General features: G+C 40.0%; 1 protein-coding gene across 1 annotated transcript in view; it reads right to left on the bottom strand.

The window, feature by feature from the left end:
• Window positions 1-243: 243 nt before the first annotated feature.
• The window catches only part of TMEM178B (transmembrane protein 178B), a 457,319-nt gene continuing 439,243 nt past the window's right edge, over window positions 244-18,319 (bottom strand). The window contains exon 4 of the mRNA XM_069087383.1: window positions 244-13,268. Coding sequence (XP_068943484.1) covers window positions 13,018-13,268 — 251 coding nt within the window. The 3' untranslated portion in view covers window positions 244-13,017. The remainder of the gene's footprint in view (window positions 13,269-18,319) is intronic.

The raw sequence follows: 18,319 nt of genomic DNA, 5'->3' as shown, positions 1-18,319 counted from the left end.
ACCAGCTGCGAGAGCCTAGGTAAATAGCAGAAAAGGAGAGCTCCAGGGAAGTAACCACAGATTTAATAAAGCACTCCCCCCCCTTCTATTGTTAGCTTTCTTCGAGAAGAGAAAATCAACATTAGGTTTCCTTCTTTTTCTCCCTCAGCTGAACCATTTCCTTATACCAAACCCTAGCGAATGATCTTCGACATCCCTGTCCTAAATCCTTCCCCCCACACAAGCATACACATCCACTTAAAACACACAACGTAATCTTTTTTATTTAATTGTTTAATCAGTTTACATTCCACAACTGACAGATTATTTATTATTTTTCCATGAACAAGTCATTTAATTAATTACCAGACACTTTTTTTTCTTCAATCGATGAAAATACAATATTTCTGCCAATTGAAAAAGAAAATTGCAAGATGCAGTCAGTTTTTCGGTGAAGTCCCAAAATGCTCTCTTCTTCCTCAGTCCTTTCAAAGTTGCAGGAACCTGACAATTTCCCTTTTCATTCCCCCCTCCCACTTCCCTGTTCAATTTACTTTTCAGAATATCACAATAATTTAAAATCTGGTTCTGATCATCTTTCCTGTAATTAATTACGAGAAGGAACAGACAGTACAATAGATCTGATAAGATGTTGCATTCTTGGTAGGATTAAACAACACAATTATTCACATCATATCAGAACAAATTAACATAATATTTAATCTTATTTTAGCACCAATAACCACAGGAATTTGCTATCTCCAAGGATAGCAAAGATGTTAGAATCCTGCAGGACACACCACTCCTTGTCTACCCAATCAGAAAGCACTATGCAAATAAAAGTAAAGGTAAGTAATTTTGTATTGGCTGAGCAATATTCTGGTGGGCTAGAAATATTTCAGTTGTTTGAGTGTTTTGCCGGTTATAGCTTCAGTCTCATGACAATGTATAAAAAATACCAAACCCACTCATTTTCTTCCTATCTGAAATACAGTGTATAGAATGCTATGTTTTAAATTGTACCTTCTCAAACTCCCTCTTTGAAATGCTTTGGGAACACTCAAGTAGTTACATAGATTTTATTCCCCATCCGTGGGCTGATCTCCTGGTTTATCTTTTCCCTGAACATTGGAGTCTCCAATCAGAAGGAGGGTCTCAATGCATAGTGGGGAGATAGGTGATAGAAGACTGAGGCCCACTGTAAATATGTAGTATGTAGATAATAGTTGCAAAGCTGTTGTCACAGCCCAGGAAACACAAACCACAAATAATTACCCCTCATCCCTAATCATCTCTTTTTACCATTTGAATTTAAGGCAAAAGTCCTGAGCCTGACAGAGTGGGGATATCAAGGATTGAGTAAACAGCCTGGGTTTTGAAGTTGTTGGTAGAGATGGTGGCAACAGGGCTTGATTGTACCAGATTCTAAAAATTTGCTCAAGGGTGGCTTATTTTCCCATATGTAACAGGACACAAACTTGGCAAAGAGTGGTGAGTGATGCTGCTCTGGTTAAGGAAACACCTTTGGCCTTCAGAGTCCTATTGAGTGTCAGATGGCCAAGGGTGATGGCTGCAGGCTGTCATTCAGAGTGAGGGGAGAAAGGGAAGTCGAATCACTTCCCTTCTTGCAATGGGAATGAGCCTCCATCTCCACCACTGCTGGCTGATTTGAGGAGCATGCCCGAAATTTCAGCCACTGCACGTGGTGGTGGCCCAGACTTCACTCCCAAATCTAAGGACATGTTTACCTCTTTGCTTAGCCAGCTGTGATGAACACAGAGTGACTCAGCTAGGGTGAGAATACTCATCAGTCGAAAAAGAAAGTCGAGACAGATTTTCAGGAGAATCCATACATAGTCTGTCAGCTGAGGACTCATTGACACTGAATGTCTTTCAAGTGAAAGATTGTGAAGGAATGAGTTTGCAAGTGTAGAGAATTTTGGGTTGCTTGCCAAGCTAGTTGTGTACTCCTCTTCCCCCCCCCCCATCTGCCCCGCCCCAGGGCCACTTGTATTCTCTCCAGTCTTTGGATGGGCACTGCCAACTTAGATTCTCTGTGTCTACCCCGATCCCCAACAGTCATTGGTGCCTAACAGATCTCCCTTTTGACCAGCTTTTCTCCTCTGCTACTACCAAATACTGATTCAAGCAAGGATGAACCCCTTCCCTATCCTCATTACTCCTTTTCCAGCAGCCCCCCCCCACAAACTGACACTCTTTAATAATGGTTCCTTGTTCTGTTTCATGCCTCCCCACATCAACCTAAACTGCAGTTGGTTGAGCTATCTGCCCTGATCCCAAACCCCTTTTCATGGGCATGCATTAGGGAATGTGTCCTATTTGGTTAACATTATTTACTGAGCTCCTTGCTTTATTTAGACCACTGTACTCTCTTCTATTCTAGGACCTAAATATGCCTTTGGAAAGACAATAAAAGTAGGTGGGGGAAGGCATCTGAGAATGAAAAGGTAGATTAAAAAGCTTTGGACCTAGAGTATGAACTGGCTGCTAGCTTGAGGTTATTGACCAGGGACAGGAGACTAGGAAGTGAGATGGAGGCAAGGGTAACACTGAATTAAGCTCAGTGCCATGAGGAAATATCAGCACAGGCTGGTAGCATCTCACCTAGGAAGAACAGCATAGTAGATAGCAGCAACTAGACTCTTCTATTTACTTAGAATTCACGGTGCCTTGGGAGTCTGTGTAGCAGAAACAGAAACCAAGGCATGGAGAGGTAAAGTGACTTATCCCAAGTCCCTGACAAAGCTATGCATGGAATACCAAAAGCTTAATTTCCAGTCTACTAAGCTAAATCTTCTCCTACAGACTTGTGTTGGTTTTGCCTTTTGGAAAATGGGTTTTACTTTTAAACAAGAACCCTTTGGGACAGACTTTCACAGCTGATGACTAACATCTACAAAAGCAGCCAGAAGAGAAAGAGAAAGGCATTGTGGCACAGCGGATAGAGCCCTGGCCTGGAGACCTGGGTTTGAGTCTTGACTCTTCTACTTACTATGTGATGTGGACTTTATCTCCTAGGGTCTTAGTTTCTCAATCTATAAAATGAAGAATTTGATTTATGATTTCTAAGGTGTCTTCTAAGTCTATAGCCCCACTATTTTAATGACATGGGGACCAGTGACTTCTCCCTCCTTTTAATCTAATATGAGATAGGGATAGAAAAGAGGCAAATAAGAAACTAGTGACATGATTTCAGGTAGTCCCTACACTTCTCCAGAAACCTGAAGGTTGTCTTTATATTTAACTGATCCTCTACTTGCTTAATCTTCATTCTCTTTTTTCAATTTCTAGTTGATTTTTATTTTGCACACTTTTTTTTACAGATATCTTGGATAGTAAAATAGTCACACTGTGGATAGAGGCAAGGAACAGGATGAAAATGAATTAATGAAAGCTCTTCTCTTTACAGGAAATACGCCAACACGCTCACATGAGAACACACACAGAAACATACAGGCTAGAAAGGTCTACAGCTGACCTCTAAAAAAAAAGGAAAAGCTTTGTTGGAATGAGAAAGAGGGGGAAATGGGAGAAAGGGAGAAAAGGGAACACAGAGCATCTGAAGATGCAGCACCCAGTCCTTTGGAACTAAATAACTTAGCTGAAATTCACCAAGATCACTCTCTGCCAGAGAGTTAGCAGAATGGTTTTTGAGACCCTGTGTTCAATCTCTATTGAAGTCTGTACCTTGGTTATCAATACTGAACAACTGCACTACAGGGAGGAAATAGTTCCCTTATTTTCAGTTGAGTTTTACAACCCAGGCATCTCTCAATATGATAGTAAAGTAATGCCATTATACTGGACCCCAAGATTGCTGCAAAGCAGAGTCAGAGGGTCATATTTCTTAAGGACACCAGTGTCCTATTCAGTGCTCTGGAGGGAGCTACACCCTGAATTTGCTACAGGAATACACTTTCTCCAAAGCTTCCATGGACTCTCCATGAGGATCCCGTTTTCTCCAACATGCAATTCTTCACATCAGACAAATCCACCTGCTGGAAGTCCCCATTACAGCTCAAAATTAAATGTATGATTCCTTAAAACATCCTTTCTCAAGGAATTAAGGAAAATTGTCTAGAACATTGCATTTTTCCTTTCATGTGCAGCAAACTGGGAAGAACGGGGGCGGGGGGAAGGGAGGTGAATACAGAATGGACACTCTGTGGCTGTGTTACCAGCTAATTGTTCTAGCTCGTATATGCTAATTGCCCCATATGGTCAGCTCTATTCTACCATCTCTGGAGACAAATAAGAGGAAAGTTACTCAAACTGACTTATGCAGAGTTGGCATTAGAAATAAGGGAAAAACCCCAGAGCGGGTGACTGAAGGTTATGGAATCTCCTTCTCTGGAGGGATTTAAAAATAGGATAGATTTTTCCCTGCCCAGAATACTTATGTAGTTTTTACTGAACTTACAACATGGGGGTACCTGTTAGGAAGGGATTTAATTTCAGATTCAGATTCAAGGTCCCTTGTAAATTCTGGTATTGTATATACTCAGAGAGAGATAGTACAGTGAAGAGGATAGAAACCCACCCTCAGAAATCATTAAGATCTAGGGTCAAGTACCATCACTGAGAAGCAGGGACTGTGTGACCCTTGGGCGCATCACTTATCCTCTCAATGCCCCCCCCGGCAACTCTAACATAATTTGTCAAGGAGGTGCTGACCTGAATTCACAGAGGGACTTTCCTCATCTGGAAGTTCCCAAGATCACTGAAATCATAGGGATTTAGTAGGGCTTTGCAATAACTAGAGGGGAAGAGTGATGACATGAGGTTTTCCTGTCTCAGGATGAATGGAATAATGCATCATTGGGATGACACTTTATATTTGCAAGTGCTTTGCCCTCATTTTTCCTTCTCTGTCATCTTTGCAAGACCATGAGCTACAATGGAATTTCATCCCTGTTTTAAAGATAAGGAAGCTTAAAGAAGGGAAGGGGAGAGTAAGCCAGTGAAAATTCAAGTAGATTCCCTGTGTTGTTTAATGAGTGGGTCACTCTGACCTCAGTGCCCTTACATATATAATTAGAGTGAGATGCCATAAAAAAAAGTGTGCAATAAATAGAGGACCGGCCCTGGAGTCAAGAGGACCTGAGTTCTAATCTGACCTCAGACCCCTAACGCAAAACTAGCTGTGTAACTTTGGGCTAGTCACTTAACCCCAATTGACCTACCTTCCCCCCTCCAAAAAAAGGGAGCCAGAAGAAGGTTCAAAAAGCCTTCTTCCAGGTGTGTCACTGGCCAGATACTACACTTCTTGGTGTCTCGGTCATCATATGTCTGTGGTTCAACTTGCTCATTTGATTCAAGCATTATGTTAACGATGACAAAATTATAGGAAAGAATGGTATCATAGGATATAAGACTGGTAGGACCAATTTAATCAAGTCTGACTCACTTATTTTACAAATGAGGAAACCAAGGCTCAGAGAGGATAAATGATTTGCCTGAAGTCACAAATAAATAAGGAGAAAAGATAAGATTTTAACCCATTTTCTCTCCAAATATGGGGCTCTTTATAAAGCAGTATGCTGTACTGTGTGACAGTGGGTTTCATTGTTATATAGACCAGTTACCTTTCTTTATTCCATAATTATAGAATGTATTTTTCACTTGGACTCTAGCCTAGCATATGTTATTGATAGGGTCAGGGAATATGGAATGATTGCAGGAATTTAAGGTCAGAAAAGGCCTTAGAGGTTATTTGGCTCAGTACTCTAATTTTACATGAGGAAACTAGAGCCTGGAAAAGACCAACACAAGTCATACCTATTACTGAAAAAAACTTTTTAGAAACCAAGAAGTTAGTGGTGACATTTGCAAAGAGCAACCTGCAGAAACTGACTCAGGAGCTATCTTCTAGGGAAGTTAATGTGGAGCCATCATCGAGGTGACTTAAGTGATGATGTGAAAGAACAGTCTTGTTAGACTCTGGAGTATCCAGGGAGACATTATAAGGTAGTGGCAAGAACACTGGGCTAAGTGTGGAGAGAAACATGGGTTCTAAGGCAGGTTCTTTAGCTAGAAACCTGAGTGACCTTGAACAAGTCACTTCACATTTCTGGGATTCAGTCTCCTCATTGTAAAATTAGAGAGTTGGATTAGATGATCTCTAAGGTATCTTCCAGGCCTTGTGTTTTATAATTCTACTAAAAATATGTGTAGTTTTCTTATGAAGTAATTTTAGAGTTGATGCCTCCTGACTATTTTTTAGATGAGGTTATGTTATATGAAGAATAAAACACGGCCAGCTTTACCTAGACAAAACTGTGAAGCAAGCTTGCCACCCGTACTCTTTCTGCACCTTAAGGGTAAAATCTAATACAGATCTACTTGCTCTGTGTCTCTCTTGTCCAAATCTGCTCTCAGATTCCTGGTTGTACTACCTTAGTATATAAATGACTGATAACAGCTTAATGGACTGCCTTTCTCAGGTGGTTCTAATCAGTGAAATTTGGGGCACCCATAAAGAGGAAAGATCATTCAAGGTTAGGAGCCTTTCTGAAGTTCCTAAAAGCCCATTCCTGAGGTGATGAACTGTTCTATCTTCTAATAAGGTGGGTCCTGGTGCTGTCTCCTTAGATTTCACACCCTCTCCTGCTGCTGCTGCTATGTGTCTTTATAGCAAGAGAAAGTTTTTCAGATGAGCACATCTCTGGGTTGTTCATTCCAGACAAAGCTGAATAAAAATAGCCAGCCTTCTCTAACCATCTGTGTGCTTTGTCTAGAGTTAGGTATTCTAAGTGACTCCTTTGGGGACAAATGTGAAATATCCCTGACATGCCACAACTGGAAAAAAACCCTGAAACATAAGAACTCTCCTTTCTTCTTGTTCTTGGTTTCCTCTAACCTTTCCATTGCTTCTCTCTGTCCACTGCCTTCCTTCCTAGGTGCCTAGCCCATATTTCCTTATACATGACATTTAGGAGGCCATAAGAAGCCTTCTGGAGAACTAATTCCCTGTAGATCTCTGAAGTGGAAGGAGTTTTCCAGGAACTCTTGGGGGAAGAGGGAGGGAGGGAAAGAAATAATATCATCATCAGGATTAGAAAGAAATTATTTTCTTGCCTTCTGCTTTCAATATGTACTCAATGGGGGCAAAGCATGACCACATTTTAAAGCAAACACAGAAATATGTATACCCAAAATGGGTGCTCTCCCCTTCAAAATATATTTGGGAGCCTATACACTTATTTCAGTGGAAAAGAAATATGCAGGAGGACAGAGTACCAGGATTAGAATCATGAGGATCTGGATTCAAAAGAATTGAAATTTCTGGCCTATTTGTTTGAAATTATTCATCTTACTTTGTAGTCATTTCTCCCATATTACCTGGATGAGAAAGAAGCATTTCATTTGGGGGAAGCATGGAAGGTATGGATGAACTATTCCAATCTGTATCATAATCCCTTCTCATTCTCATCACCTGCCCTTGATGGTGAAGGCTTTTGTATGATCATTGAGACACCTAAGTCTATGGACCCATGGGGATTTCTATGGAAATGCAATTTCACCTTGGCTTCCATTCACTCTGCCATTTAATAGCTAAAATGTCCATGGGCAATTCACTTAACCATTCTGTGACCCCTCAGGCACAGGAAGTGGGAGTCATGATATTGACACTGATTCCAATAATGCTCTCATTGTTCACAAACAGTTCTGGGAGTTTTTTGGAATAACTTACACACAGAATTAATCCCTTTACCTTTATAGTTATACTTTGTTTTGGATCTGTCCTGTCTTTGCACAGCTTGATCACCTAACTCATTCACCTGACTTAGTTGCAAATGACTTTTTGAAACTTCTTTTAAAAATAACATACATATTCTCAAAGTATGAATGAAGATTTGTCACTATTTGGGAATACTAAAAAAATGTGTCACAGGCTCCTAAAAACCATTCCAAATAAGGCATTCTAGAATGCTTTAAGAAATGGCACCATCACTGGGGCTAGTTCATATAACCTTCTGGGGCTATCATTTTGAATGGGATAGCACTCATTTGGATTTTTAAATTTCTGGTCAACTAGTTAAAAATATTCATCATATTTATAGTTACATACCCCATATTATCTATATGAAAAAGAGGCATTCCATTTGGGGGGAGTATGGAAGGTACAGATTAACTATTCAAATCTGTATCATAATCACTCCTCAGTTTCATTACCAGCCTTTGATGGTGAAGCCCTCTGTATGACCATTGAGATACCCAAGTCCCATGAACCATTGGGAATTTCTATGGAAATGCAATTTCACCTTGGCTTCCAAAACAAACCAAGAAGTATATTCACAAGAGGATGACCCAAGTGAATTCTTTTATTCTTTTTCCCTAAGTGACCTGAAAATCTTCTAATAACTGGACAACTCATTTGTAGGAAGAGAATGTAAATCTACCCACTCCTGAGAGAAGCAGTTGATTCTTACCACTCTGAATTCAACTAAAGGGTATCACACCCAAGGATTAAATACTACATCAGAACTGTTATATGTTGGGCTTTTAGTTTCAGGTCTCCAGACCATAACTCATATGCTTACTAAAATTTTGTTTATATATGAGTAGCCTCTTTTCAAAATAGATGGTTACCAAAGTCAAGACAAATATTTTTTGGACAGCATGTCCCACAATCTAGGTTTGAGCATGCTCAAATGACAGAGTGCAATTTGTTGCAGATAAAATATCTGCAAAGGAAGAATTAGTCTTAATTTTCAATAATCCCTCAGCAGGGTCATATGCAACACTTGGGTAATTAGTGGGGCCTCCAGAAATGGTTCTGGGACCACATAAAAATGTAGGTAAATGGGATAGTATTAATAGGGGTTTCCAGCTGGGGTTGAGTACTCCAAATAGGAGTATTGCCCCATGAAAGCCCCTGTGTGGTAACTACTTTGTCCTAGGATTTATGCTGACATTCAATGAACTGAAACAGTAACACCTGTCAGGTGAATTGGTGATTGGTAGGGTTGGCTGGGAGATAGGCACATTTTCTTTTTTGTAGAGAATTTTCCTTTAAAAAGTCAGCATGATGTTGGGTGAGGGTAACAAATGGAATTTCCTCGTTTCTTAGGAGATAAATTGACTTCTTTGACCTTCCTAAGGAGGGTTCAATAAATGATTAATGACTGATCCTGTTGAGAAATACCATGCACTGGCTAGAATTAGGGACAGGTCAGGGAAAGCAAATTGGGAAGGGAAGCTTTTCCTACCAAAACTGGGAAAGGAGGAAAGATAAGGAAGAAACAGGGTCAAAACAGTCAAAATAGCTCCTTTAACTATCTTATACGGGAATGTTGTCAGAAAAATTCTAAGAATAGAAACAGGAGTTAAAGTGGTCCCTATACTGTAACAGCATCTCATAGTATACAAGCATAGATGTACTTCATGTTCACTCAAAGTCCAAAGCATTTGGGGGCTCTACTTTACCTGTGGGGACTCTGGGGAGGACATTGACCCTGAATATCCTTGGAATCCAGAGTCTAAGATTGGAAATTTGGAGGAAAGAGATTCTGGTCCCAAGATGTCATTCAAAATAGATACTAATCTGACTAGGTTTGAGATTGCTGTTACAAATCCCAAAGATATAAGTGACTGGCCTAATTGTGGACATTTCCACATGAAGAACTGTAGTGTTTAGTTCAGCTGGCTGGAGCCTGGTCATTTAATCCTTCTGTGAGTCAGCTATATTTGCTCTTTTCCATGACAACAGACTTCTCTCTTAATCCTGACCAGCTGTAAGCGTGCTGTCCCAAACAGATTCAGGTAAGAGAAACATCAGATGAATCAGGGCAAATCCATCTCCATCTTTGAAAAAGCAACTTAATACACATATGTTGCTGGCCGGAGGTCAGAGGTAGTGCCTTGTCTATATAGGACTGCATAAGTGGAGAGAATTACCCAGAAGAGTTTGGTTCCCTGGTCCCTAGGAGCCTATTATACATTTGAGAAGCATTCAAGTCTTGAAAAGTCTAAAGCTTAGGGGCCAAGGTAAAATTAAAAAAAATTCCAATGCCCCAGTCTTCCACCAGCCTCCAGAAAGCATTGAATAAGGTTGAAAAATTATTAATGGCAGTATAGAATAAATAAGGGAAAAACAATGGTGCATCCAGGGGCCAGAACCCAATGGTTAGGTGACTTTAAAAAAATGCACTGAATTATCTGTGCCAAGTTGCCATCATCTGGAAAATTTCCACTTACTCAAGGAGCTGGAGTTTGGCTTCAGAAACTTCTTTAGGCACAGGCAAACCTCCTTCCCCAAAGGAAGGCTTCCAAGCATACTTGTGGATATGGCCATTTGCCCACCAACTCAAACCAACATTTCTTCCCCAAGAGGGGAATGAAGGCAAAATGGCTCTCAATCTGAGATACTTCTCTTCGCTCCTCCTCATGCCCAAAGAGGCATTTATGCCTTTCCCCCTAGGAGGAAATCATACTTTTCAAAGTAAAAAAAAAAAGTAAGCATTTCCCTATAGTTCTAAAAACTGCAGGTTTTCCTGATAGCTGTTTGTCTTTCCTGTAGAATAAATCCACCATTTAAAAAATAATTCTTATTCCAGTTATATGCTAATAACAGTCATGATTATACACAGACACCTCTCCCCATCCCCCCCATATTCATATAACTACAAAGACCCCCTTTATACATGCTGACATCTGTCCCCAGTCACTTAACCTCTCTGGGCCTCAGTTCCCTCATCTGTAAAATGAGGAGGTTGGAGGAGATGATTTCTGGGGTCCCTTCCAGCTGTGCCTCTATGATCATAATTTTGAGAAGCCCTGACATAGACACACTCACATCTGTACCTGGACACATACATATATACATACATACATACACACACTCCACATACATAGACACATTCAGGTGTATACTCCCACAGACCAATGCACAGCAGGATAACACAATTAACCTCACACATACACACACACACAAACACACACATGCTAAAAAAATAGCATGTTTTGGGAGAGGTGAGAGAATATGTGACCTGGTGGGTAAGGGGCAGGTGGATTGGGTGAACAGTCAGGAAGCTGAGAGAAGGTGAAAGCTTGAAAGCTGACAGGGGAGTAGGTAGGTGAATAAGGAAATATAAATGGATAGAGGAGAGGCTTATTGGTTGGCAAGTGATCCACAGCATACTGATTTAGCAAGGCATCACATTTACATAGATCTGCTATTTACCTCATACTTGCTATGTAGCGACCCCCTCTCAGGGCTTCTCTCATTTATCTCATGTTCATCCAATAGCATAGCGCAGCATAGCACTCTACACATGGCGGGCTCTGGGAAGTGCTCCTTTCCTACTCTCTGGAAGACTGCTAATCTCATGGCTTTATGCCTGCCTTGTTTACTTCCTGGCTCCTCCAGCTACCTCAGTGTCTATTAGTTCAAATCAATCCCAAGTTACTGTGGTGGATTTATCCTTCTTCCACTTGGGTGTCAGCAGCCAAGTCAGCTACTCTGGTATTCACGACCTTGAAAGTGGAAAGAAAAGGAAGAAGAGGGAGAGAGGAAAAGATGGAAAGAGTAAAAAGTTCTGGGTTGATTTACAACAATATCATACAAACTTGAGCCCATGGAAAATGGATTCTCTTTCTCTGCACATGACGTATCTTCTTTCATCTTTTCAGAGAGTGAACTGATACAGAAGGAGGAGATACCCAATGAAACAGGAATTACCACTGACGGAGTAGAAAGGTCCTGTTTAGTATACATCAACCACAAGCACTATTCTTTTTCCCTCCCAAACTTTGTTTTCCTTTTCTCCTTCTGTAATGGCTTTTTGCCCAGCTGTGTCTTGAACTTCCAAAATTAAGAGGACTACTCCCACAAGTCCCCAGTAATGTGCAGAACCATAGAGTCCCCTATCCGAATGGTTCTCTTGATTCTGCCATCTGGAATTTTGAGCTGTTTTTAAAATAACAGAAAAACTGAAATCATTTGATAACACCTCAGTAATACATACACATACACACTTTCTCTCTCTCTCTCTCTCTCTCTCACACACACACACACACACACACACACACACACCAATAATTTACATTTGAAGAATTGGCACCCATGCAAGCTCACCTTCTCTCTACTTTTTCCAGGCTCCTGTACCTGGGCCAAGATATCAGCAAAATTCATAGACAACAGTCATACTGCAATATTTCAGTTTGAAAAGAAAAAAAAACCCATCAGAAAAGTTATACACACACATGTATCACAGCATTTCTCAAAGGCCCCTGTCTGCCCAGAGGATGGGGGTAGGGGCAGGGCAGCCTCTGTTTAACCTGGATGTAAGGCAGCTGGAAGATAAGACTGGGTTGTCTGAGCATCCACAGAAGTGTCCTCATATTGATGCAAATATCATCTCTCAGGGTTGTTGGTCTCTTCCCCCCTCCCCTCCCTTCTTTTGTTCATCCAAAAGTTTGGCAAGCAAAGAGAAAACTTCCATCTCAGTTTGTTTTCTCTTCCAATTCTTGTGTGTAGCTGGTGGGGCAGTTGGGGAATAAGATCAGGAGCATTGGGAGAAGAGATGGTTTTGAAAATGGCCTTGAAGAGTTGGTTACATTCTACAGGTGAACTAAGGGTTTTGTTTCTTCGCATTAATATTGGTGGGTGGTGGGTTCTTCTCTTGTTTGTCGGTCCAATTGATGGCATGTATTCTCTACTTCCTGTGCTGCTTTAAACATCTGCCACTGTCCCTTCCCAGCTCACCAACCCATCCTTACTAGGAGCAGTAAGTATGATTCAACTGAAAGTGAGCATGTTCACTCAACCTTCAAAAAATCATGAAGCCATAAGTTAAGAATTGATGGAAGAGCCATATGACAACAAAGTTTTCCCCATCTTAGTGAGAAAGGATGAAGCAACACAAAGTTCTGTGAAGACATGGGTGCCGGAGCCAACTCAATGCTCTCTTGGCACTGGCACCATCTTGCTTTAGTTTCTGTCTTATATATGTATATTTTATATATATATATATTTATATATATATATGGGGGGGTTGTTTTTGTTTTTGCTTTTTAGCACACTGTCCCATTTTCAGGTCTGGTTTTGGGGCAGTTGGTCCTGGGGACAGGTTGGACAGAAGGGGCCAAGGTGCAGAAGAAGCCCGAGATAAGCGTGAGGCCCAGGCCCCCCCACGCACAGAACATGGACCATCCATAGCCATGGCTAATATCATCAGGTAGTCCATACAGGTAGCGTGGGTAGCGTGATAGCTCGAAGTTGATCCCGGCCACACAGGTGCACAGTGAAATGATGCAGAAGGTTCCTAGAGGACAAGGTGGGGTGGGATTAGGGATAAGGAAAGGAGGAGGGGAGGGATAGGAAAGAGAAGGGGAGGGAGAAAGAAAGGAAGAAAGAAAGAAAGACGTGAATGTTACCAAGTGCTTTGTTGTTGTTGTAACTTTTGCGGGTGGGAAAAGATACCATGAAATGAGTGTCAACAAGAACAGTGACTGGAAATCTTTCCTCAGGAGGAGGAGGGGGAATAAATTTGGAATAGCACTCCCACTCTCATCCACTCTCCCCTCAGGCAGAGACAGACTCAGAAACTATACCTTGGAGAAAACACAAAAGAAGTAACACTTCATCAGGGTGTAAAGGTAAGATGGAATGAGGCAAAATAACATCTTTTTCCTCTTCTGGAGGGTTTGAAGTTTCCATATTTCACTGCTTTTAGGGAAGATGAAACAACCCAATAAGCCCATCTGCTTTGTGTGCACTATTTGGGAAACCTCCTATGCTTTTTCCTGTTCTTGTACACATCAGGCCCTATTTATGTTGTGTTTATCTTCAAACCAGTCTCCAAAAGGCTGTCACTAATTCGAGAATTCTTCTTTATATGGTGATAGCATTAACTTCTGTCATTATAAATGTGTTTCTTGTGAGGTTCTTTTAATCTATTAACACATAGGGATATTTTATAGAGGCCGAGAGCAACTACCAGAATTAGACCATTAGGATCAGATATGTTTCTTGCAGTTTTCACAAGTTAACATTAATTACTTCCAAAAAGGACAGTGGCTGGGAAGATACCTCAAACTATGCGACCTAAGGGATTATGGCTCTATACTTACCAACATGCTCACATACTTTGAATCTCTTATAAAGCAAACTACTATAGCCTATGATTACATGGTGGGTGTGATTTTTACCAACTAAGAATGGACATGTTTACCTCCCATGGGACATTTCACATCTTGACTGTGAAGAACTCAAGATGCTGACATCTCTGATTCCAGAGAACAAGCTTAAGGAACCAAAATACCAGGTCCTTGATAAATAGGAGAAAGAGGAGAGTTAGGATAGTGTGTGTGGGAGTGGGTGTGTGTATGGTGATGGAGTAGTAAGGGAAAGAGATGTATTATATTTTCTATTTGTAGTGAAATGTGTCATTTCCCTAACATTCAATTTTTCTAGGTTCAATACAATTTATTTCATATATCAACTATGTGAACTTGTTCAAAATCACATACCTGTATTAATAGCATATTGAGAGTAGAGAATCCTGAAAGAAGATTAAGAAAGGGACAGATCTTGGTATTATAATTATGACCTGAACAAGGAGAAATGGTAGAGGGACATGATAGAAAATGGTTGGTGATTTTCAGAACAAATGTATTTTCAAGGTTTTTTTAAATTGAAAAAGTTATCTGTTATAATAGCATATGCTAGATCTACTACCTACCTTCTGTTGTTCATGAATCATTTCATTAGCATTTTTTTTGTCTCCCTATGAAACTAAGTTCTTAAGTTTGGGGATCACTTGTTATATTTTATATCTTCCATAGAATCTAGCATAGTATTGGGAACAGCAAGCACACCTACCACAAACATTGGTTTAATCCATTCTTTTGCTTTCTTTTCTGTCATTTCATGATACTGATGTTCTTAACATTGGTTCCTTTCCTTGGGTGCCTGTCAAATACCTCAGAAGTCTGCACAGGCAACATCCCAGCTAAGGCTGTTGTTTAGAAAGTCCTGGAAAGACATGGCTACAGAGTCACCTCCCTATCAAAATACAGATATCACATACTTTGATGGGAAGTACTACCTTCTGAGTTCCAGAGGGTTCGAATGCCTATTCTCAAGCTAAAAATTTTGTAGGCTACCTTCGCGACAGTTTCCGGAAAAATGCAGGTTTATCTGTCCTAACTTTCAACCTATTTCTCTCTCTATTCCTCCTTCACTAATTTTGTTTTCTTTCCATCCCTTCCTTTCTCAAACATTAATTGAATACTTATGACATTCAAAGAATTGTACTAGACACTCTAGAAGATATAAATATGAATATGACATGGCCCCTGATCTATTGATGCTTACAAGTAATTAAAAATGTATGTACAGTACTTTGAGAACCTTAAAGCACTATGTAACTATCAGCTATTATTATTATCATTACTATAATTCTAATAAAGCTTGACTTCCCCCAAATGCAAGTGTCTCCTTTTGCTTAAGTTTTCTTGTATATATTTTAAATACATTTATAATGTGCATGCTGTCTCCTCAAGAAAATAAAAGTTCCTTTAGAGGAGGATTTATTTAATTTGTTTCTTGAAATCCCAGGGTCTATCTTAGTGCCTTACACATAGTATGTGACCTTGGAAAAGTTATGACCTCTCTCACCCTCGGTTTTCTCATATGCAAAATGAAGAAATTCAAGAGATAATCTCTAAAGTCCTTTGAGATAATTAACATAAAGTATAATAAAACACCAACTACTAATTTATCTGCCTTTTTTCTTTCTACATTTCCATCTAAAACTAAATACATCCAAAAGACAACTCACTTTCTCCCTTGTCAATCCTACTCCCTGTCTTAATTTCTTTATTACTGTGAAAAAGTAGCACCAACCCCCCAAGTCACTCAAGTTTGAAACTTTGGTTTTGTTCTTGATTCCTCACTTTCACTCACTGCATATATTCAATCAGTTGTCAGATTTTGTCATTGTGACCTCCTCGTGGACTATTGCAAAGGCCTTCTAACTGCTCTCTCTGCTTCATGTTTCTCCCCATATCAATCTGTTCTCTAAACACCTGTCAAAAGTGATTTGTGTAATTTACCAGGTTGACCAGGACACCTATCCACCAGCCTCCACTCAATAAACTCCAGTAGCCTCTTACTATCTGTAGATCAAATATAAACTCCTTTGGCATTGAAAGTTCCCACAGCTTGGTCACTTCCTGCCTTTTGAATCTTTTATATATTATGCCCCTTTACAAACTCTATGGCCCAGCTATACTGGCCAACTTGCTGGTCCTCACACATGACCCCTCATCTCTTATCTCTGTGCTTTAGAATGAGTGTCACCCACATTCCCTTTCTTCCCCTCCACTTCTTGGAAGCCTTAACTTCCTTCAAGACACAACTCAAATGCCATCTTCTGCCTGAGACCTTTCCTGGTTTCTCTCCTCTCCCCAACTGCTAGTGCTGTCCCCTCTAAGGCCACCTTCCATGTCCTCTGATTGTGTCTCCTGTGCCCTATTTATATATATGTTTTCTCCCCCTAGAGAGTGTAAACTCCTTGAGGCAGATGATGTGTTTGCCTTTTCTCAGTATTCCTCCTGTTTAGCACAGTGTCAGACCCATTGCAGACTCTTGATAATGCTTGCTGATTGATTTCTTCCCAACATGTTCATGACCCAACTGTTGTAGACATGTCACCATTGCAGACATCATCTTTACTTACAAAACCAAAAGATAGGGCTCATTTGGGGATGATGTCTTGCTCTAAAGAACAAGGTTCTGATAATTATGATATTGGTGGGTAAGGAGGAGAGAGAGATTAATTTCCAATTTTCCTGGAGATGTTTATAATGTTCATTCACAGACTAAGTTTAACAATTTGGTTGAGCATGTTTGGTCAACCAAAGGGAGCTAATGGAAGATACTTCCTTTTATGTCTTCTTGGAAAAGAGAAGCCTAAGAAGGGATAAAGTATAAAAGTGGGGAAAGGAAGAGTGATAGGGAAAGAGATGCCAAATGGTTTAGGGCAGAAAATGGGGAGGGAAAAGTAGATAAGAGATGCTGGGTGCTGCTCTTGCAAATAATGTGTTCTTATTTCCCTCTTGCTCAAGGATGTCTGGATCCACATATGGATATGGACATATGGTATATAAGGAATCAATAATATTTATTTTATATCCTATAACATCTTTCTTGGGATGAATGTTATGTTAGGGTGATTCCAAGGCGAGATAGATGACAGAAAAATGAAGTCTAAGGTATGCTGGGAATAAGGCTTTTTCTTCTCTGAAACTACAAACTTTCTAACAACATTGAACAAAGGACCACATAAAAGGGAAAGCAAAGATAATGTGTGGTAAACCATTTCCCCATCTTTGGAATGAGAGTTAGGTATAGAGAATAGATATGATACAGAGACAGGGGACATGGATTTGAATAATGCCTCAGACACTTTATAGCTTTGTGCTTATGAGCAAGTCACTTAAGTTCTTGAATAGCACTACACAAGTTTAGATAGGCCTAACCAAATTTTGTAAATTTGGATGTCATCAGAAAAACAGGAGGTGTCCAATCAGCAATACTCAGGTTCTAGAAATACAGGTCTAAAGTCATGATCCTAATCAAATTCACAGAGGCCCTTGTGATGATTCATTTCTTGGGCTTCCCATTTTGGAAAGGAGAACTAAATAGCTAATATACCCCTGGGAAACTTTTAGATCTGATTCATGGTCCAATCTAGCCTGGGAAGATCAATAAGGGAGTTAGAAATAGTCACCACAGGCAGCTGACAGTTTGAGCTGATAGTAATACAAACCGTTGGTATTTATGGAGAAAATATGAATGAATAAATGAATGAATGTTAACATTTTTAAGCGTTTACTGTGTACTAGGAATTGTCCTAAGCACTGGGAATATGCACACAAGAAAGGAGACATCCCTCTAAGTCCTCTTCCTAGCTGTTTCCTTTCAGCCACTTTAATAGATCCCCTAGTTTATAAACTTCATCTGTGGTGGGGTAGAGTTGAGCCAATAAAAAATTAGATAACTGTTAAATACCTCTTTGATTTTCATACATAGCATCTATTTCCTTCTCAAATCCACTTTGTTCCCTGATGATACTGACAAGAAGAGAGACCCAAGCTGTTATCTTTCGTCTTGCTGACATACTCTCTACCACCTCTCTGCAGCAATATCATCAATTAAATTCATTTGATGTTGTATCAGTTATATTTTAACAGCTTTAAGGTTTGCAAAGCATATTACATAAGCTATCTCATTCAGTTATTTATTTATTCATTCATTCATTTATCTATCTATCTATCTATCTATCTATCTATCTATCTATCTATCTAT

Source organism: Petaurus breviceps, unplaced genomic scaffold (assembly GCF_028583685.1).
Source record: "Petaurus breviceps papuanus isolate PSGF00001 unplaced genomic scaffold, PetGlider_PUasm1.0 181, whole genome shotgun sequence".
Classification (NCBI taxonomy): Eukaryota; Metazoa; Chordata; class Mammalia; order Diprotodontia; family Petauridae; genus Petaurus; species Petaurus breviceps.
This window is presented reverse-complemented; position numbering and strand designations above follow the sequence as displayed.